Source organism: Carassius auratus, chromosome 26, assembly GCF_003368295.1.
Source record: "Carassius auratus strain Wakin chromosome 26, ASM336829v1, whole genome shotgun sequence".
Taxonomy (NCBI): domain Eukaryota; kingdom Metazoa; phylum Chordata; class Actinopteri; order Cypriniformes; family Cyprinidae; genus Carassius; species Carassius auratus.
In genome coordinates this window covers 4,275,186-4,298,331 of record NC_039268.1, presented here as the reverse complement: position 1 = coordinate 4,298,331, position 23,146 = coordinate 4,275,186, and the positions used below count along the sequence as shown (strand labels likewise).

General features: G+C 37.4%; 1 protein-coding gene across 3 annotated transcripts in view; it reads left to right on the top strand.

Annotated features, from left to right (window-relative positions):
- The window catches only part of lrba (LPS-responsive vesicle trafficking, beach and anchor containing), a 240,783-nt gene that overhangs the window by 85,821 nt on the left and 131,816 nt on the right, over positions 1-23,146 (top strand). For all 3 annotated transcript variants that reach the window (XM_026203763.1, XM_026203765.1, XM_026203762.1), the window contains exons 26-33: positions 3,066-3,187; positions 3,613-3,720; positions 4,553-4,694; positions 4,825-5,161; positions 12,320-12,495; positions 15,131-15,209; positions 15,378-15,511; positions 16,534-16,595. In XM_026203763.1, coding sequence (XP_026059548.1) covers positions 3,066-3,187; positions 3,613-3,720; positions 4,553-4,694; positions 4,825-5,161; positions 12,320-12,495; positions 15,131-15,209; positions 15,378-15,511; positions 16,534-16,595 — 1,160 coding nt within the window. The remainder of the gene's footprint in view (positions 1-3,065; positions 3,188-3,612; positions 3,721-4,552; positions 4,695-4,824; positions 5,162-12,319; positions 12,496-15,130; positions 15,210-15,377; positions 15,512-16,533; positions 16,596-23,146) is intronic.

Sequence of the window (23,146 nt, the reverse complement as noted above, 5' to 3'; positions counted from 1 at the left end):
ACCTCAACACCTCAGTAACATCCTGGCAACTATCCTCAACACTCTAGAATTGTGTTAGCGAGTTTTGCACGGGCAAGACATTTTTTTTGTACTAATCATGGTCAGTAAGAATATTAATTTTGAAAGAAATCAATGTTTTTTTTTTCCAACAAGGATATGTGCGATGTGACAATTATATTGTTTCAACTAGCTGCTGTTCATTTAAACGTTTTTTATTAATCAGAAAAATATTAAGCTAAATAGTAGGTGTTTATGAAGCAGCAAGGATCATGTGACACTGGAGACTAAAGTAATGGCTGCTGAAAATTCAGCTTTAACCATCACAGGAACAAATTACTTTTTTAATCAATTAATAGAAAATGGTTTTTAAATTATAATAAGATTTGAGAGTATTACTGTTTTTATGGTATTTTTGATCAAATAAATGTAAAACTCCAAAACCATTTAAAAAATCGTTCAGGCCAAAAGCTTTTGAATAGTAGTGTGTGTATCCCTGAGCCAGTGCGTCATCTCTTTTTCCTGTTCTGTCCTTTACACACACTGTTTGTTCATCTTCCTCCATGATTTTTAAATAATGTCCTGCTCTTAATATGTTTCTCTCACTCACTGCCCCTCACTACTTAATGGGGAATCAACTTGCAATTGATTTTAATTTGTTTTGATGTTAGCATATGGATGAGCTAAACGTCTGAATCACGGAAGTTTAGAGCAGAGTCGTTTTTGCTCATTGATTTCTCTCTATTGGCTCATTTGGTAGAGGTAATAACTGCCTTTCCGTTCTGCACCCCACCCCCCACCCCCCCACCCCAGCCCTCTCTAATAGTGTTATTATAAGCTCTCCACACTGTAGTGGTCTAAAATGAAAACCGTCATCAGGCCATTGACTGTAATGGCTGTTTTGTAGCCTGAGGCACCTCCTCCTTTATGTGTCTATGTATCACAAACTGTACTGCAGCATTATAGACCATATAACAGAAATCCAGCCGTTCAGATCGGTTACATTATTCATTTCTCTTTCTCACACACACACACACACACACACTCTACATGACCCTCCCTGAAGCTATCTAGACACCATCAAACTCCCTCTTTTCTAAATATAACACTTTTCCACTCTACTACCCCTCCGCTTCGCCACATCGGCTCTCTCACCCATGTAACACCCAGACCCACTGAACAAAATGGCCGGTGTGTTAAATCGACTCGACAGTGTGCAGCAAGGGCAGGGCGGACCTTTCTGATTGGTGGAGTGAGAGCGAAACCGAAGCCTGTTTTTAGGAGGGCTGAAAGTACAAAATGAATATTTGATGAGGTCTGCCAGTGTGTAATCTGATTTGGGATCTGTAACTAGGTTTAGCCCGCCATCTCTCCGTCTATAGCTCTCTTACTGTCTTTCACTCGCTCTTTCGCTCAAATGACTAGAACGCCTAATGGAAAAAGCTGGTCGGTTCCCGCGCTGGTATAATACCTTTAATCTAAGCATTTTGGAGTTTACATTTGTCAGTTGTCAAGGTATGAGAGGATCGAGGGTTGAATAGAGACATACACATGCAGTCACACACACACACACAAACATTACTGTGAAGTACATTAAAATGAAAACACACACATGCACCATTCTAATCTTACATATAGCATGCAATACATCAAATTAAATGCAGTAAGAGAATGTTTCTGCGCCATGGTGGTGGGAACCTGGCCAAAATGATTCAACACAGAATAAGCAACGTCATCTGTTTTCCAAACCTCATACAGTTTAATGTGTTTTCCTTTTCTATACTCTGTATGACTGTTATGTCTTGGAGATGAATTACCTTGCAGCGGGTTTCTATATTGATATTCATTTGTTAATTCATATCAAATTATTTTAAATGTTTATTTTTAGTGGTAATGTATGATATATTGGAACTATATTAGTTAGCGGACAGGATTTGAGGATATCACTTCTATACTGGCTAATATACAATTCTGCGTGCTCACTACCACTGTTTATATGTTTGGATTACCTTTGCCATCATCTTACTCTTAATTTTAATCTTTTAAAACACTTATAATTTAATAAGACTTAAATTTAATATTTAGCCAGTCAAAAATGAATATCCGTTAATTAATTAATTTATATTTTAGGGAGTGAAGTGACATTCAGCCAAGTATGGTGACCCATACTCAGAATTTGTGCTCTGCATTTAACCCATCCGAAATGCACACACACAGAGCAGTGAACACACACACACACACACACTGTGAACACACACCCGGAGCAGTGGGCAGACATTTATGCTGCGGCGCCCGGGGAGCAGTTGGGGGTTCGATGCCTTGCTCAAGGGCACCTAAGTCGTGGTATTGAAGTATTTAGTGTATTACTTCTAGTCCATTTAGACAAAATAGTATAATTAGAATACATTATAATATTGGCAGTTTATTGATTATCATTTGATGAAAATTATAATGAAAATAAATGACATGAAAATAGTTATCGCTTAGGAAAACATCACTTAGCTGAATGTTTAACTTATTTATTATTTGAAGGCAGTCTCCTATTCTCACAATACTGCATGTATTTCTTTTAAAAATACAGTAAAAGCAATATGTTCTAAAAGTATTACAATTTAATGTATTAATGTATTTAATGTGTGTGTGTGAGGGGTGGGGGTTTAAAAAAAGAAAACTTGGGCCAGTAAATAGCCACCTTTCAACCATCATGCAATGCCTTAGAAACTGCCTTGAACACCCTACAAACAACAAAGTGACACACACACACACACACAAAAAAAAACATTGACAACATTGATGTCCATTTTCTTAAAAAAAAAAGTATAATCATTTTAGGATGTCTACTTATGGCTTTAGTTTTCACTATGTTCACTCATAAGATGGTATTTTAAGCCCTTTTTCATTGTCATGCAATGACCTTCTCATATGTCATGTTTCCTTTAGTCTGTATATCTTTTCATTCTGGTACTCTTTCATCTCTATGATTTTGTCTTTTTCTCCGCATTTCTACCTCTCAGTTGCACACTCTCTCTCTGTCTGTCCTTCTCTCACACACTCTCTCTCCCCCTCAGTGTGCGCGATGGCTGTGAGAAACTGTCTGGAATGTCAGCAGCACACTCTGGGTAAGTCTTGTGCAGAGAGCAGCCGTGGACAGCAAAGCCTTGTGGGAGCCGCCAAGTCTATACCAGCACAGGCAAGTTCAGCTTAATGCCAAGGATACCTCCCTCTCTCTCTCTCTCTCTCTCTAGTGTCCAGATGGTAATTTTAAATAGAACCTTAAACAGAATCCTCAAATAGAATCCTTTTGTCAATGGGCCAAGTTTTGATTCTTACAGTTCCAGTAAAAAAATAAAACCCTTTTCTTCCTTAATGTGTTGTGTAACTTACACTCCACACTCACAGCTCATCTATTATTAAGAATCTTAGCAAAACTGATGCATTAATGCCTCTGTGCCTCAGTGCTGTCTAAATGTGGAACAGCAAACAAAAACAGAAGACTCCATAGTTTTTACAAAGTCCAACTGAAATCAAGTGTTGGAGCAGTGTGAATACGTTATTGAGAACAACCGTCTATGCTGAGCTGACTTTGTGAATGAGACTGTGTGAACTGTGTTACAGAGTCCTGTGGACATTGTGACAGGAGGGATGTCTCCTATCAGAGATTTAGACCGGCTTCTGCAGGACATGGACATCAACCGTCTCCGTGCTGTAGTGTTCAGGGATATAGTGAGTTTTTTTCACTCAGTACTCATTCAACTACTGCATGTCTGATCTGCCACTCATTTAACTAATGTTTTGTAGTGCAGTGAAAAAACGGTGTGTGAAAAAAGGGAGTACTAGGAGACACGCTTTATTTTAAGGTCCAATTCTTACTATTAACAAACCATTAACTATGACTTTTGCCTCAAAAAAACTCCTAATTTGCTGCTTATTAGTAGTTAGGAAGGTAGCTGATACGTTTAGGAATTGGGTATTTCTTATTATTACTAATGTTGAAAACCTTTGTGGTAAAAACAAAAACATTTAGTTGAAAAAAATAGCATTAATGCAAAGGTCTGTACTGTTATTTTTGATCAGTTAATGCATTTTTGCTGAATTCAAAAAATATTAATTTATAAAAAAAAAATCGTATTGACCCCAAAATTGTGAACAGCGATGTGGCTAATTTTTTTAATAATACTCTAAAATGAGCTAATTAAGGGGCAGCTGTGGCCTAATGGTTAGAGAGTTTGACTTGTAAACTGAAGGTATCAGGTTCGAGTCTCAGTGCTGGCAGGAAGTTGTAGGTGGGGGGAGTGAATAAACACCCTTAATACCCATGACTGAAGTGCCCTTAAGCAAGGCACTGAACCCCCAGTTGCTCCCCAGTCGCTGGATATGTAGCTGCCCACTGCTCCAGGTGTGTGTTCACGCTGTGTTCACTTCTCACTGCTGTGTGTGTTCACTTGGATAGGTTTAATGCAGAACACCAATTCTGAGTATGGGTTACCATAGTTGGCAAAATGTCACGACTTTCTTTGTTTCACTTTCAATTGTTTTGTTGTGTGCTGTGCTTTAGGATGACAGTAAACAGGCTCAGTTCCTGGCCCTGGCTGTGGTCTACTTTATCTCTGTACTCATGGTATCTAAATATCGAGACATCCTTGAGCCACACAATGACAAAAGTCATGCCCGGCGCTCACAGTCTGTCAGGAGCACAGGTGAGCACCTGAACCCACACACATCACTGCTGCAAGTTGACCCCAGAGAACCTATAGAACAAATAAATACTCATGCATTCAGTGTTTTGAAGAGTGGACTGATGTGTACTTTATTTTATTTGATTTGCAGAGAGTGTTCAGTCTGATCTTGAGAACGGTTTGTCTCCCCATCGTCGGGACTCTAGTATTGAGGACGGGAAGACCTCAGTCATCACCGAGGCACAGACCGGCCCAGATGCTGTATCCGAAGCCCTGTCTACTTTGTCCTCTGAAGTCAGGAGAGGTCAAGATGTCACTGATAGAGACAGCAAAGGCAAAAATGTTAATGTCAAGGATATTTTGAGAAGTCTCGTTAGTGCTCCCTCTGATGACATCATAGTGGACCCTAGCCTCATACCGCCCGGGTTTCTGGGTGCAGTGGGCGATGCTTCCCGTGATCAGTCCGTCCAGTTCCACTCTTTTGACAGGTGAGTGGACAGTCCAGATGTGTAGCTCAACGGCCAATCCGTGCACACAGATCTAAAGCGCTTTGCTAGAGCGTTTTTTTTTTCGTTCTATTGTTCTCTCTTCAAGAATTGTATTCTGACTTCAATGTAAAAAAAAAAAAAAAAAAAAAGAAATTGGTCTGTGTGCGTTTTATGATGGACAGCCCCACAGAGCACCTGACTTCTGCTTCGGAAGTGTGCCATTCTACACACAAACAAACAAACAGCCTTACAAAAGCAGAGCCCATCAAAAACAGGCCTCAGGAGACGCATATACATCCACTTGTCCATTCCTCCGCCAGTGGATTTGTGTCTGTGTTTGGTGGTGTGTGTGTGTGTGTGTAAGGGCAGATGGTTATTGTAAAGGAAAAAAAGAACACCAATTCAGTTGTACCGCTGTTTGTTTCATATCTAACACTAGAGCTCAACACTAAAAAGATTCACATTTTTGGTTGCCCTGCCAAAATAAAAAAAAGAAATGACATGTTTTTGACCCATGTAACTTTGATGAATAGAACGTTGAAAATAACTGGATTTTTTTATTATAAAAATCATTATAACATTGTAGCTTTACTGTCACACTTGATCAATTTAGTTAATTCTTGCTGAATATAAGTATTCATTTAAAAATAAAATCTTACTATGTAGGGATGTAACGATTCACCCAACTCACGAATCGATTCGATTCACTATTTATTTATTTATTACAAAATGAGATTTAAGACAAATTATAAATTAAATGTGTCCTTTAATTATTGCTTGGACAAAATGCTTCACATTTCTCTGTGAAATTGAAATATAACACTATAATAATATACTAATTTATCACTTGCATATTATTGCTGTTTTGTTGGTTTTGATTGCTTCTGTTGTCCTCATTTGTAATTTGCTTTGGATAAGTGTATTCTAAATAACAAAATTTTAATATAATGTAAATGTAAATATCAAAATAGATCAAAATAGAAAAATAGAAATTTTAAAACAAGCCCCATATCAAATAAATAACACAAATAAAAGAACCCTCTTCATATAAACAAAATAAGGCTTTGTCTGTCATCTTTCCATTTAAAATTAACCACTGCATTTTAATCATTATCCAAATAAAGATGCTGTGTACATGCAACATGAGCAGTTTTTAATAAAAATTAGATTGTATAATGTCAATGTTTTGACTTCAGTTTTGTAAAACTGAATGAGATGCAGATTCACTCTCTGCCAGCTTAAAGCGTTTCCTTGGTTTCTGCTGTAAACAAAGCAGCTCTGCACTTATGAACTTCAATATGCATTATACAGAGGCAAGATGAAAAGAAAAAATACCATCAAACCAAACAAACTTTTCTAAAGACAGTAAGTTCCCCTCAGACATGGTTTCATATTAACTCCTACCCCTAAATGAATCGCGATTTGTTTGCATCTCAACTGATTTGAATCATTACATATTTGAACCGATTTTCAACTAGCTCGTGGTTAATCGTTACATCCCTATTACTTACCCCAATCCTTTGAATGGATGTTGTGTACATAAGTTTTTTTTTTTGTTATTAATTTGTCTGTTTAAAGACTGTAGTGTAACTGTTGCTCCATGGGGTCCGTTGGGTGTGTTTGGGAAACAAGATCCATTGCTGTGTGTTGGCGAACGTCTGCACTGTCTGGTTTTTATTTGCTGCATTGTCTGTGCATAAGTCTGACATAACCATAGAGGGTTTATTACAAAAAAGAGAAAGAAGAAAAAATATGATTTTGTGTTGGAAATAGAAAGCAGTATGTCATACCATCTTCTTTCTGTTTGCCTTTTGCTCTCTCACATCTCTTCTCCTCTCTATGTCTTCTGGGCATCTGTGAGACATCCCTCTGATCTGGCCTTGTGTTTTATCTGAGGAATGCTCTGTCAGGTATCGCCATGCTGCTGATATCAGGACAGGGATTACGCTGGCTCCTGCAAAGGATGAGCTCAAAGCTCCCAGCAGTCACTGCAGCTCTCTTCTGCCGCCACCACTAAGAAATAAAGACATTCTGAGAGAGGACTTGGTCCTTCATCAGGTCTTCAGTCAAACCAAGCTTCACTTTTGGTCTGTTCATACCAACACAAATGTTTAGTAAAAAAAAGTCAGTTTTTCACATACAATTCGTCTTTTCAGACAAGAGGTCTTCTCGAGTCCCAAATCCGACCCAAATTATTCTTACCCAAACCTGCATACAGAAAAATCTGATAAAAATGAAACTAATAGCCTAATAAATCATAGATTGGCTATTGTTGTCTGCAGTGCCATTTTCCTCATCTCTGGTGAAGGGCTTCTGCACACAGAACAGAAAAGTCCTGCATGAACATGCAACATAATGAAAGGAGTGGCTTTTTCTGATGGATCTCTTATCTTTAAGATGGATTTTTGTGTGTGAGGTTACAAACGTTTGGGAAACACTTTATTGTAAGGATAGATTCTCTCTATTTACTAGTTGCTTATTAGCATGTATATTACTAGCATAGTGGCTTTTATTACTATTATAAAGCACATATTTATGCCTTATTCATCATGACTGCATTTTAGATCCATTAATCCTACCCCATACCTTAACTTAACTACTGCCTTACTAAATATTAATAAAGTTGGGGGAGTGGTTAATTGCTTATGTTGCAATTTTTTTAATATATTTTTTTAAACCATGAAGGCGAGCCAATGGATGTCCCATAAGCAATGTTCAAACTTTGCACAAGAGTTTATGCTGGTGTACGTCTTAATTTCAGTCAATTCACTGTGCAGAAAGTGCAAGTAAAAAGGGAATGACGGAGTAATGAGGTAGCTTTCGGCATCTGACGCCACAAATTCTCTCAGAGATGGCGAGAGACGAATCAAATTCAACATATGCTGAAAAATAACTGTTTCTCATTTCCCTTAATATTTCTCTTGAGGCCCATATACAGTGGAAAAAAATGAGAAGAAAGGTATTTTGTAATAAACAGGTTGTTTTTGAAAGTTGGTGCTTAAGTTGAAATACACTAAAGGTTTTTATTTCATTGATTTTTATTGATGACTGCAGTGTTAATATTTGAATTAGGCCTATAATTCATTGTTCAATAGACTTGTTTTAAAATACCTTTTTAAAGCATTTTAATTGAGGAGTTAATAGCCTATAATTTGTTATTCTTGCAGCGCATTAGTTGAGGGGTTATATTGCAGTGCAAATTAATTGTAATTGTAATTTTAATTTAATAATAAAAGTAACCCTAATAAAAATAATAATGTAACAGGCTACATCAATTGGAAATACTTAATCCTCTTCATATTGCCAATAATTTATGTTTTTGACAATATCTCTGGCTATTGTTGATACAAGATCATCATCTTTCGACACACCCCAGCACGGGGAGCATATCGTGAGGCCGCAGGGCAGACAGCACGTTGCCTGTTACACCATTTGGGCTGCCTTATTGAGTACAGAGTACAGTACTCTATATTTCACTCACTTATTTTCCAAACGTAATAGGATTAGTCCAATGAATCATTTGGTTTATGTATACTGAACGGTTCAATACGAATACGTGTATCGTTACTCAGCTTCAAACATTGCAGCTAATTTATTTATCTTATTCTTTTTGTTCCTGCAAAGAAAAAATACATTTTAATAGTATGTACATTTAATTTTAATTCTTTTTTAAATATCTTTTTAAATATGGATGCAGTTTTTTACATAATAAGTGGTCATTAAAGTTCTGCTTAAAGTAGTTTTAAACAGAGTATTATGTCAACTAGACCATACAAAATTCCCGAAAGTATTTAATGTCAACTACCAATTTCCCAGAGCGTGAAGGAAAGTCTTATCTCCTCTCAGGATCCCCGGCAGAGAGGTGCCGAGTTATCTGGATGACTCCAGTTCTGAGTCTGGTGTTTTCCAAGTCCACTCACTCACCCTCTCTCTTCAACACACACTCACATGTCCTGTCCTCCATCTCGCTCACTGGCATTTTGAGTCCTGTTTTTGTCTCGTTATGATTTTTGACTATTTGAAGTTGTTTTCCACTGCAAACTTGAATGAATTACCAATCGAATACTTCAAACCCGGGGTAAAGAATACTGCAGCTGTTCTGTCGGCTGAAGTCTGATCAGTGTTGCTGCATTTTTCTCTGAAGTTATACTCTGTGCCAGTATGCATGCGTGCTTGCTAAACAGAGGGTATGTTGGAACACCCAGGGCGGTATGAATGAATCCCAGAGGATTTACGAGTGTTATATATGGAGAAAAAAAAACAGGGTCTCCTAGATAAAGCAAGCCTGGGGTCAAGGTTAAAACAGACATTTAATTTATGTACTATCAACAACACACTGATTTCACCATAAGTCTTTCTTACCCCACTATTGTTTTGACAGGAAGTCTGCAAATATTTGCTGATAGGATCCAGAGACCAGTGAATAGTGTTATAATGACTTGTTGGACACAAATTTGATGTACACAGGGTTAGGATATCACAGAGATGATAAAATGACTGATCTTCTTTACAACAGGTTCTCTGATTTTGTGAACTGCGAAAATGAGTTGATTTATTTCTGAAAGAACGAATTCTTTGTTTTCATCCATGACATGAAACGCATATTTCTGGTATCATCTTTGCACCCTAACCTCCAAAGGCGACACCAAGGAGTAAATATTAAAATTTAAATAAGCCCGCACAGTATAAAACTTACCACCATTAGGACTCATTTAAAGTAGCGCTTCTTTGTGAAGAAATGAATTGTCCAGCCCTCGTTTAACATCAGTTGAAAATGTCGATCCACGTCCAGTAAGACCAATTTCTCACACACATTTCCTCGCACCCAAGCTCACATATATTTGTGCAGATTACGGGAAACATGCTGTTTACATGTCGTCTCCGGGAGTGTTGGTTAAAGCTGCTAAATAATTCAGTGTCTGGAATCCAAACTCCACGGATGCTGGTCAGCGCTGGCCTCTCGTCTGGTGGTATACACCTGGCAGCTCTGATTAATCGACAGTGGTAGTGAGCTGGGGCTAAGTGTGGCTAATGGTGCGCTGAATAATTTAAAACCTGCGCCTTTGAGCAGATGGATGCTGCAGACGCACACCCCCACCATCCCACGAACATTCAGTGCTAAACATGCACTTGAGAGAGAACAGAAATGCACTCTAATAGAGTTTTTGGAACGGTGGACTGGTGAACAGCAAATGCTGATGTCATGAGCGTGATACCGCGAGCCTTCCAGTTTATAAATTCCTTTGCTTTTCTCGGACTGGCTATTTTCAAGTTAAGGAGACATCAGATGTTTAGAAATGGTGTGAGAACACTCTCGTTCTCGTGCCTTTGCTTCTAGGCAACTTCCAGCGGGACGATTGAAGCGGTCTGTCCTAGACAGCTCTTATCTGACGCTGGCGTGCCTCCTCAGTCTGTAGCGTCTCTGTGGATGTGTTCTGGAGAGGAGCTGGTGACTGCGTAGTATTACCCCCTCTGTCAGCACTGATAAACTCAACACTAGCCACTGTGAAAGGCCAGAGCTCTGTCACGGCTTTCAACTGATATGAACCATTTCCATTTTTACCTCTAGACAATGTAGAATGCACCAGAGACCCGTGACTTCATTGTGAAAGCTTTTAAATACTGATGTGTTCTTTATCTTGTAACATTTTATCATTTGTGATTTGAAAAGGGTTACCATGGTTACTTTGTGTTTAATATGCTTCTTCCCCGGTTTAGCTCAACATACAATCCAATCTTTAATGTTACTTATATATATATTACAATTTAATGGAGGTAGAGTATTTAAAATGAGTATACACCCACCCATTTTGTTCTTTATTGTAAATCATTTTAATGGTGTTCTAACACAAATTATCATATGACAGACAAATCAAAACGATTTATATTTTAGCCTAGAGAAACTTTGCTTACCATCTCTATGAGGAGGAATCCTCGGATGCGTATCTAAAAGTCTTTAGGGTTTAAATAAGGTTTCTGGCTGTGAAATTTTTTTTTTTTTTTTATTTTTTTTTTTGCATTTCTCCTGTAGTGTGCTCTCAAATACCAAATACTGTTCATCACATTTATTTGCAACCCAGGCAAGAGCCAATGAAGGCATCAGACCTTTTTAATTTTTAATATTTTTATTTTTTTATCTGAATGCGAGCTATTCCTTTTGTAGTCTTTTTATAATGAGTTTTTTTTGTTTGCTTACATTTAATAGTTTTTTTTTTTACATTTTAGGGTTTGATAACTATATTTATAAACTGCCATTGTAAAAATGCATTAAGAACTGGCAAAATATTTTTAATTTTAATTCCCACAGAAAATAAAAATATATGGAAAACAAATGAGTAAATGTGACTGAATGTTTTTTTTTTTTTGTCTACTAAAATAATTAAAGCATAAATTCATAAATTGCCAGTTTATACAGTGTTTGATATCAAGAGGAACGTGAATTCATTCAAGTGTGTCCAGACTGTTGCCTAATACTGTTAACAGAGCACAACCTTCAAAATGAACTAAAATGTTTACAACATTTTCATTCCTTCAATCTTTACCTAACCGCAAAACAGCTTGTTTATCAGATAATCACAAAGCATGACACTGTACACAGTAGCTTCTAGACCATAAAACACCACCAAATTGAATCAGTCATAAAGTTTAGAGCTCTGAGTGACAGGAGCTGGGAGGCCATTGATTGGTGGAAAGATAGATGCTGCCATTATGGAATATTCTGTGTCAGGGAAGCAGGGCTCTAATTACACTAATACGGTAAATGGGCTTCTTGTGTTGTGAGAGCTGGGCGGCTTTTTATGCTAAATCACATTATGTGCAGCATATTTAGCCAACACCATCAGTCTGATCCTTGCAGGATTGACGATGGAACAAGAGCTAATGGTTTTTTGACAGAGTGCTTGATTCTCTAGCTCTGTGTATTTATCAGAACATCAGAGTCTGCTTTCTGCATTGCTTGATAAAAAATACATTTAAAAGAGGAACAGCTCAAACTAGAATGCAAGCATACAATTATTTAATTGAATTCAACCCACCAAAAAAGGATAAGGATAATATTTTCTAATAATAATAATAATGTACAGCAACAGTTTCAATTCTGGCCATCCTCAAAATCTGTTACATTGACTATTGCCTTCTTGGTTGTTCATTCTTTTACAGGAGTGTTGTCGTGGCACCCAAGAGAATGGGTGGGGCTCCCTCACCAGGAATGAGTACGGTCTCTGCAGCTGCAGCCGTCCCATCAGCCACTGCTGCATCCTCGGGTGAAACTCCAGTCAACAGTGTGTCAGTGGTGTCCGCAGGAGAAACTGTTGAGAGCACAGAGTCTATCCCAGGTGAGTGTCCTCATAAAAGAGCATGTCACTAACTACACTTTACCAAAATACAGAGCTTCATATTTCCATCCTAGTATAGGTGATTACAAATATCATCCTGTGTTGTCCTTTACATTACTGTATACACATAATTTATGTTTATTATAAATGCTCTATAAATGAAACGAAAAAATATAATATATTTTTAAGTAGGTCTCACTAAGGCTGCATTTATTTGATCAAAAATATAGTAAAATATTATTACAATTGAAAATATTTTTATTTTATTTAAAATGTAATTTATTATTGTGATTTTAGTAATTATTTTGTGGAAACTATGATATATTTTTCATGTATAAAAAAAAGAATATAATTTTTGCTACATTATAAATGTCTTTATTGTCACATTTGATCAGTTTATTGCATCCTTGCTGAACAAAGGTATTCATTTCTTTAAAAAAAAAAAAATTGAATGGATTAAAAAAAATCTGATGAGTCATTGATTAATGGCATTGATATCAATCTAACCTCACTATGTACAGCTATGGGTGTAGTTTTGACTTTATGCCTTTATAGATTTAGTGAAACATGTCAAAAACTTAATGACATCTGAAGTTGGTCTTCCCAATTCGGATCAGCCAAATCATGTTTTTCAGTAGATCTAATCATGTCAACAACTATTTGTGAAGATTATGGCTTGGGTTTGAATTGTAGCCAACATCACCATCATCTCGGTCTAAAAATCATCGTGTCTTTGAGATGTTCCTTTATTTTGAAACCAACATGTGCTTGCACACATGATCCTTTGTGCGTGAAGGGATTGTTTTTAGTTCCCTTTAGCTTTTCTTGTCTTTGAAGTAGTGTACTCGTGGGTCTATATCTCATGCTTGTAGTTTTAAGCTTGTCTGTATTTTTATGGTTCTCCTGTGTATGTGTGTGTGCGCACACAAGGAGAGGGGCAGCTCCCAGCTGAATAGAGATAAGCTAATTTTCTCCGAGTTGTTTGAAGTGGCTACTTCATCAGCGAGCGGGAGACTCTCTGCGGACGCACATGGTGGTGCTTAAAGAGCCGCTGTCCCCACAGCCAGGAACATTCCATACTGCTGCAAGAGTTATCCCTGCCCTGAGACCCCACGTGTGCATTTGCAGAGATATTAGTGTATGCAGATTTATTGTAGTGTGTGAGAGAGCATGATCGTGCCAAGACCCTCACTAGCCCAAAATATGTCACTTTCAGGGGCAAGATGAAATTTATTGGCATATAATTATTTGTACACTATTCACAGCCACACACAGGGCTAATGAATTTATGTGCTGTTTTATCAGGGGGAGTGTAAGAGCTGCTCTAATGCTTATTTTACATGAATTCTAACGAGAGCAGAGCTATCATTCAACTAAAGCTCCTTTCCCATGGTGTCAGGGCTCAAACATAGATCTTTACTCTTCTCCCTTATATAAAAAATTGTTGTAGATAGCAGCAGGAAAAGGTTATTGTACAAGGTTGTTAGAAGGGCTAGGCAATATGAATATTGTCAAAGGAACATTGTAAATAGTTTTATTTGAATGCACTTTATTTGGCATTTAAGTGTCATTAGACACATTTAATGATCCTTTCTCGCCTAGTGAGAAAGACGATGATTACATATATTTGCTTAAACTTCAGCAGCATAAATGCTGTGAAGTAATCATTTCTGTGTTCATCACTTCATACTTTCTCTATTAGGTGATCATTTCATGATTCAGTTGGGGCTGTGCAAAAAATCAAATGTGATTTTCATGCGCATCTGTTCAGTAAAGGCGCTCCTGTGATCAGAAGTATCTCCAGCACGTGCGTTCAGATCAGGGTTGCCAGGTTTTCAAAACCAATCGGCTGCCATTTTGAAATCAATTTTGTGTGGATTTACTAGGGATTACGGCTGTGTGCAGTAAATGCTGCTCCACCTAAACCAGTGTTGCCAAAGTCCACGATTGTTTTTCATGTATGCAGGTTGAAGCGACCCCAATACCGATAACTTGATGTTTAGCCCCTAAAATGCACATTTTATCAAGGGAACCCTGCCAAAAAAAAAAACATAAAAGCCATTTAAAAAAATTCTACTAATTGTTTGATTAATTGAATTAATTGAATGCCATTTATTTGAAATCAAAATCTTCTGTAACTTTATATATGTTATATTTGATCTTGACTGCATCCTTGCTGAATAAAAGTATTAATTTCTTAAGAAAAACTTACTTCAAACTATTGAACAGCAATTGATTTTTTTTTATATTGTGAAATTGTGCTTATAAATTACAGTGATTGTTTAATTATTAATATGTGCATTTAAAAAAAGGTACATTATTTTGAACTAGATTTTTTGCTGTTTCCTTGTAAATCAGATGCAAGAGATTGTAACACATTTACTCAGACTATTGTGTTTTTATTTTTTATTTTTTTATGAATGATATCAATGCAGATCATTAAGCTCAAAAAGCTATATAATGCAATACAGATATTTCCTTTTTCCCCCCAAATTCACATAATTATTTTGTTTCTGGTTTCTGTTCCAAGTATAAACATTATAGTAACGTGCTTGTTTTAGCTTAATGCATCCCTGTTTTGTTTGGCATGTGCGTATTTGGGTAATGAGTTGTTTACTGGTTGTATTCTCTGCAGGAGGAACCTCCACCAGCTCCAACCTGCCATCTGTCCCTGCTTTATCCCCAGTGACCCAGAGCTCCGCCCCCAACATGAGGTCTCCACTTTAAACTGAACTGCATGCTTTTTTTTTAAACAACCTATGGATTTATATTTCAGAAATGCAGTTTTTTTTTAAATGCATGACTTCATTAAATAATCTGTTATTGTAAAGTTGTCACTCTCTATTAATTATATAGAGGTGTGTTTGTGTGTGTGTTTTCAGTATCTCAGAGAGGTTGGAACATGCTCTGGAGAAGGCAGCTCCTTTACTCCGAGAGATTTTTGTGGATTTCGCACCATTCCTCTCTCGCACATTGCTGGGCAGTCATGGACAGGAGCTACTCATCGAGGGCACCAGTGAGCTACTCTTTACTAGTATTACTGATATCTGTGGAGTGTTCCACACAAATGCATCTTATCTTTGTGAAAGTTTGAAGTGGGGTTCAGTTCACGTCATTACATACAAACACAGAAACATCTCATCACTCCCAGTATGTTAGGAAAGCACTCACACCCCCTCTCTCACCTCAGTAAATGTGGCTGGAAGTATCTTTTAACTCAATGATTATAATAGCAGTGTTCTTTTATAAAGCAGAGGGTCAGAGGTCAGCACACTCGTACGAGTGTTTGGCCTGTCCACTGCCACCCGGAGAAATGAAACGCTGATTGATAGCTGCAGGGTGACTTTAGAGAGCCACTTAAAGCAAAAATGCTTCCTTCCTTCCTCTTCCTCCAGCTTCCTGTTTTTTTTCCTCACCTTTAGCTTTTATGTTAAATCTCTAGTGCACAATCTGCATATGTAGTTCCCTAGCCGCTTCTCTAAAGCTGAATTTCCGATCAATAGAACATATGCTTGCCATATTTAGTCTCGTGTAATACAAGGCCCAAACATGTATTAGTTTACAGTAGCATCGTGTAGGTTCATTAAGGTCATCAATACCCTTTGACCCCTCAAGATGGTGCAGAATTAGGTGTCAGCAGAACAGACACAATTTTTTTTAATGTTTTTAATTCTTATAAATATTTTTCCTCAATGCTGCTTATAATTTGATATTAGAAATCTCATAGAATTGAATTAAAAAGGTTTAGTTACATTTTCAACACAGATAGCTCAATGTTTATTATTAAATGATGGAAGATAACATTTGTATTTACCAAATTATTTACAATATATATGAAATCGAGATGGGTCTTCACAAAAGTACAATCATTTGCAGTATTTTTTACATTGATTTTACAAGAGCTTTCTTGATTTTATTCAGTCAGTTGCAACATTTAGTGATCAGCTATGTAAGGCTTGTTTGGTTACATTCAAAATCTTACTCATCTGTAAGTTCTCATCTACTAAATCTGAAATGAAATGTCCTTTTTCTTTCTAGGTCTTGTGTGTATGAAATCTAGCAGTTCTGTGGTTGAACTGGTCATGCTGCTGTGTTCTCAGGTATGTCATTCCTCCATCTTTCCTCAAGTTATTCTTTTTTTCCCCTTCACCTCTTTACTGTTAATAAATCCATTGTAGCAAGTGTTATCTTCACACTGCCAGCCCGATGCCTGACTTACTAAGCTGGGAGTATAGACAGAAGTCCAGAAAAATAGCCACGGAGCCCTTCTTAATGCTGTTGGTATGAGTTCAAAGGTCAGGGGTCTTGACCCAATGTAATGGCCTTGGTCATATAGCCAGTCACAGAGGATAATGCCACATTGATAGCGTTTCGGGATCGATCAGCTTCCACATCAGCTTTTACAGAGGGTATTTAAGGCAGGTAGGATGAAGAATTGATGTTACAATGTCTATAATATTGAGATTATGATATAAAGCTTTAAAATGGGTCAATATTTAGAATCTAGAGGATCTAAAGAGGGGGTTTAAATGTGTTCGGGTGATTTTCAGGGGTTGGAGGTTTGTGCAAAGGTTAGCCTGTAGGCATTATAATAAACTTTAAATAAAACCATTTACATTGCAAAGTAAGAGTGTCAGTGAGTTATGAGTGCATTTGCCTCCAGTGTTTATTAAGAGGAAATGAGTGGTATGATGGTAGAATAGTGTGTGCAGTGCATATGCACCCTTCTGAGTGTGTGTGATGGGGGCTAATGGAGGTAGCCATAGATTGCCCTTAGAGGAGGAGAGTCACTGAAGTGTGTGATATTCTGTCACTTCACGCACACACTCACATTAACTCTGGGACTACTACAGTTTTAAGTGATTATGTTTTGCTTGTGCCAATGTTTATTTAATTATTCAGTATTAGCAATCCATGGAATAGGTGAGAATGACTCGAGGTTTACATGCAAATGAGTAATACACATATCCAAGCATCCGTTGCCTTTTTCTTTAGCACTTTTATTTGCAGAAATGAAGCTCTTCTCGTTTTCCTATAACCCTCTCTGAAGGTAATCCAGAGAGATCAGGCATCAGACAGGGCGTCATATATTTGTAGAAGTCAGGCGTGAGGTGGGGGTCCCTCTGTGAACCCAGGCATCTAGAAAAGAGGGAATAAATGACACGCTCTAATGCACCTATTTGTCATATCTGTCACGCTGTTGTGTAATGCTAATCTAATCAAAGGGGAGAATTTGGGTTCTGCCTGCCTCCACTGAAAAAAAGCCTCCGGCCCAAACCCCGTTCCAGTGGCGGCACATTGCAGGCCCTGCGCTGCAACGAAAAGGCTGCGCTGCTGCTGATTACTTCAATAAATCATCTCGACTAAATTCTCTCAAAGCTGATGCAAATGTAGCTTTATTGTGGGGGGAGAAACGGTGGAAAAGGCAGTGAAGCTCAAATGAGGTCTTGAGCCCTGTTTACCCCCAGTTAAATTACACCGTCGGTTGTAGGGGGATAATTTAGTTTTATGAATGAGGAAGATTTTTTTTCTTTCTATTTGGAAAACTGGAAGAAGTTTAGGGTCTCCCATAGATCCTGTGGTTAATCAGGACATCACGGCCCGCGCAGGAAGTGCTGTTGTCGTAGACAGGAAGTGAAGCGGTGTATTTGCTGACAGAATAGGCGATGAGAGGGAGGATGTTGATGGATTTCGTTTCTTTAGCTTACATTTCCTTCTCATCCCTAAATAGAATCCAGGCGGATATGGTACCGTCTGCAGAGATTTTCTAATTAATATCTATGGTGCAAGATGGAGTAGGTTTGGGGCTAGAGGTCAAAGGTTAGGGTCACAGACTAGTTTTTAATCACTCAGGATCAGGAGGGTTGCTCTGCTGTTAGACAGCGATTCTAAACTGCAATTGTATTGCATCTCTCTGAAATGAATCCCTTTATTCCCAACACAGGATCAATTTTCATCATCTTCTATAAGCCTTTTGTGGTTTATTGCTTTTCACTTATATGTGTCTTATTGATAGTTGTATAGAGCAATGTGAGACATATACAACTTTTCTGTATTCTGTCTTTTTTGTATTCTATCTTCTGGTTTGAACATATCTATATATCTAATATATTATACTCTAATATATTTAGTTTAATGATTACGGATGTTATTGTTAATGTTAATGATTAAATAGCTTGACAGCATTTGTCTGTCAGTACTTTTGCTTTATAAAAATCAGTGATGGTGATTACCAAACTCTTTAGTGTTATTTAAATGAATGTTCATGATTCAATACAAGATCAGTCAGTTGCTTATGTGTTAACAATAAAATACTGTGATAGAATCACGGTTTAGACAACATTGCAGCTTAAATTAGAGATGTTTTTGTTTTAGAATTAATGTGTAAAAAATGATGGCCTTCAAATATTAGACTTTAAACACTTTTTTAAAGCAATTGACAGTGTTTTTTTATATAACATATTTTTTGTGTGTGCGTGGTACAATTGTGCCACAGATGAAGTGGATGAAGCTCAACTAACATTGAACCCAGACCATTCCTTCAGTACTTCCAACCAAAACAGAGAGAGCAGAACAGAGGGCAAAAGAATAATGAATTTGGGTAAGAGGAGAGAGAGATGATGAGCGTAAAACAACAGCTATCAATGCATCCGCTCCGTTTAGGAAATTGCCAGTGATGGGGCTCCAGATTATGTCCTGCATATTACATGAAGATCATCTCTGAGTGTCCTCATCTTGCCATTCAAGGCATCCACGTAAAAGCCTTGTGTTTCACTCAACCTAATTCTCTTTGACAACCAACACACACACACACACATAAACACATTGCTTTACTGAACAAGATATAGCACCTGCTGTTGTGCTGGAGAATATCACTTAAAAAGGTTTCAGCTTTTTAATAAATAATGCCACCTGCGTTGAGACACTCTGGAGGGGAAGCTGCGGCTCGGTTCATATTCAGTAGTTGTTGTTGATTGGATCGTAGATAAGCATGAAAATACATGCAAATAAGAGTCTTTTGTTAAATGCTACTTTATATAAGCATCAGAAAAAGCAATTGCAAAGCGCTCCCCGAACAGAGTTGGTTTGGAAATCATCTCATTCGTCTGCTTGACAGTGGCCTCCTGATAGCTGTGGGTCTGTCAGATATATATGGGATTCGGGCAGCCGTGTTTCCCTATATCACCCATTACCACTCAGACCTTGTGTCAGGTCATCTATTCTTTAAGACATTTATCTTCTGAATGCCTCACATGATGGAAAGGCTGAGGTACAAGAGCAAGAAACAGTATCTTCAGGCACGTTTGCGAAAGGCCTGCATTGGTATTGTCTGTTTTCTCATTTTAACAATATGACTTTTTCTCCATTCATGGATTTAGATCATAAGCTACCTTCTCCTTTCTTTGATCACAATGGTTTCACATCTGCTGTCCTGATATTGTTGATGATTCTGACCAGGGAGTCTTTAATGTAGAGTTAACCTGTTAAACAGATGGGCACCTTACATACTGGAGACACTGACTTCCCCCCGAGCACTTGGCATTTCTTAGCCTCTGACCTTTAGGAAGAGGATGGAGAGTGGCCAGTGGCTCAAGAGTTTAACCCCCTACAGTCACTGTGACTTTGGGATCAATACTCGCTGGGAGAGCAAAAGAAAGAGAAATCGATCGGTCGACTGTCCAGTGAAAACCTGTTCCCTCGATCTCTTCATCATTTCTCAGCTGCGCACCCTCTGTGTCAAAAAAGACACCAGTTAATGAGACCTCGTTCATGAAACACATTCAGGTTTCTGTGTAAAATGTGTTTAGAATAGTTCTTGATAGTTCTAGTGTCATTAAACTGATATGCTTCTTATTCCTGTGATGGCCGAGGTTTAACTTACGGAGAATTATTGGCAACTGTTAAGGATTCTCTACTTTACAGATCTGATTACCTGTTTTAAAAATATACATTTTAAAAGTGAATCAATTATAAGAAAGCCGTTATCAAAAGTAATTATGATAACAGACACGTTAGTGTCTTGGTCAGTTATTGGCCGATCTTATTGTTAAAATATCAGAGACTGGTATTCAAATGTCCTTATTTATACACCACTAGAATAAATTTGTTTTGCTCCATTTCATTAATGAGGCCCAAGATTCCCATATTTACCGGTAAAATATCGTGCAGTGATTTCATTATACCAGTTTGTTTTAAAAAATAACAATTTCAAAAAGTCATCTTCTATATGGAGAGGACTAACTCTGCAAATGGATATAAAAATGAATTCAAAAACCAATAAAAATTTGAATATTTAAATCACGTGAATACGCTATGATTTACTCTCTGTTTTACTTATTTGGTTAGCAACTAGTTTTCCCTTAAGTGTAATTTGAGCTACTGTGAAAGATCTTCAACAATTCCCATTCTTCTTCATGTATTTTTAACACAATATAAATTGAGCTTTATAGCTGTCGATCTATTTTAATGACCGCGTTTCAGTTGAGTATGAGGTGTGTAGCCATATGTGTTTTGGTGCACAGTGTGTTTGAATGGCCATTATCAATCAGGTTATATAAGTCGCTTTGGACTACAAGACACTGGCCTTTTCTTAAAACAAAAGTAATACAACTAATATTCCATGTATAATCGTATTGTGGCTTAGTTCTATCTTGCTTACCTAAGAACATTTGACCTTCACTCGAAAAATATATTCAATGCTGTCTGGGGACATTGCCAGTGAAGACTGTTTTGCTTCATGTAGTTGTCCCATTTTTAACTTTGTAAGTTCCATAAACGTCACAAAAGTGAAGAGGAATGTGGTTGAACCTGAGGTTGAATCTTTCTCCCTCCTCATCTCACAGTCGGAACTAGACCCCGCTGAGAGGCATAACACATACGCAAGGTTCAAGCGCAGGCTCAGGCCACGTGTTGTCTTTCCCCCTCTCCATCTTTTTCCCTCCTCCACCCCAGACAACGACCCACGAGGGTCTCCGTGCCGGTGGATAACATTGCTCTCAGCATTCTTTGAACGCAGGGCTCCGCGGAGGCCCAGAGAAAACACACTAACACCAACTGGCACTTAATTCTGCCGGCGCCCTGCCGATGCGAGCTATGCGTCCGGAGAGGGGGCTCTTCCTGACAGGAAGTGAGAGGGAACGGCATGGGGAAAGCTTACGACTTGAGTGACTTTTAATTCACTCTCTGACTGCAATATTGTTGGCTGGGAAGGAGGCATATTGAAGCAAATTGTTTTTGTTTTTTTGTTGGTTTTTTTAATGGTGTCAATGGATTAACTGCCAAAAGTGCTAACTTTTTTCTTTAAATGTTAAAGTCCCTGATAGTATTTGGATGGAAGTCTGGTATACCCCATTCAGAAATCTCTTTCCTAACATGCTCTCTTTGTGTCACTATTTACATACGTGGATATGTGTATTTACAAATCGATATCATATTATCACTGTGTGCATTCTCACCATGTGTCGAACATATAATAATCATTATTTCTTTAGCCCAGAAAGAAAAACAACAAGATTTATGTACGCTATTATCATTCCTGTCAAGTTAGATTATTTCAGTCATCACCCACCTCCTAAACCTTCGATAGAGAGAGAGAGAGAGAAATAAATGAGCAGTTTTTGGACACCTCTAAGCCCAACTCATCGTAAGGAGCTTCTAATCACATCAGTGTATTTAACCGCAATCCTCTGCGGTCGTTAAATGTAGTCAGAGTAAATATTTGCTCCCCTTGTAAAGTCCGCTTGTGTGGAGTGTCCTCACAGAAACACAGGCCACTGGCCGAACGGGTTTGTGTGTTTGCTTTAGAAGAGATAACATCTGAGAACACGCACAGGACTTGTAGAGTGTTCGGCTTGTCACATCAGTAAATTAAACCGTCTGGACCTGCTGTCAGATGCCATTTTGATATTACGATGAGTTAATTGAAGTCGACCTGAAGTTTTAACACCTCAACATTAAACCATCTTGAAAGGCAATATTAAAATAATACAAATTAAATATAATAATACAAAAAATCAAGAATAATAAGATGATTAAAAATTAACCACTTTGAAGGGGCAGTGTTTTGATGAAAAGCAATATTACAATTATTAAAAATGTACCACCTTGAATAATTAAAATTAAATATAATTGAAAATAATGAGGAATATTAAAATTAATTGCATGTCATTTGCAGATGTTGCTGTAATGTAAGGTGTAGAAAATTGTATAATTTTATCAAAAATACCCTGTTCCCAAGGTATACAAGCCAGATGGTTACAAGATAGAGAAAAAGAAAATTAAAAGCTCAAACAGAGCTATATACAGATACTATACAAAGCCTTATAGTGTAGGTACATAATATAAAAAAAATGTAAATACATGCAAAAACTGATGTGATGTCTCATACAAGTCTTAGCAGGATTCTAGCTGCATGAAGATGACATGCTGTTAAAAAATTTATTCAGTGTTGTTGTTTTTAAACCACAGCAAGCAGAGCATTGCAATAATTTTATGGAAACATTATACTGCATATATATATCTATCTATATATATATATATATATATATATATATATATATATATATATATATATATCTATCTATATATATATATATATATATCTATATATATAGATATATATATAGATATAGATATATATATAGATATAGAT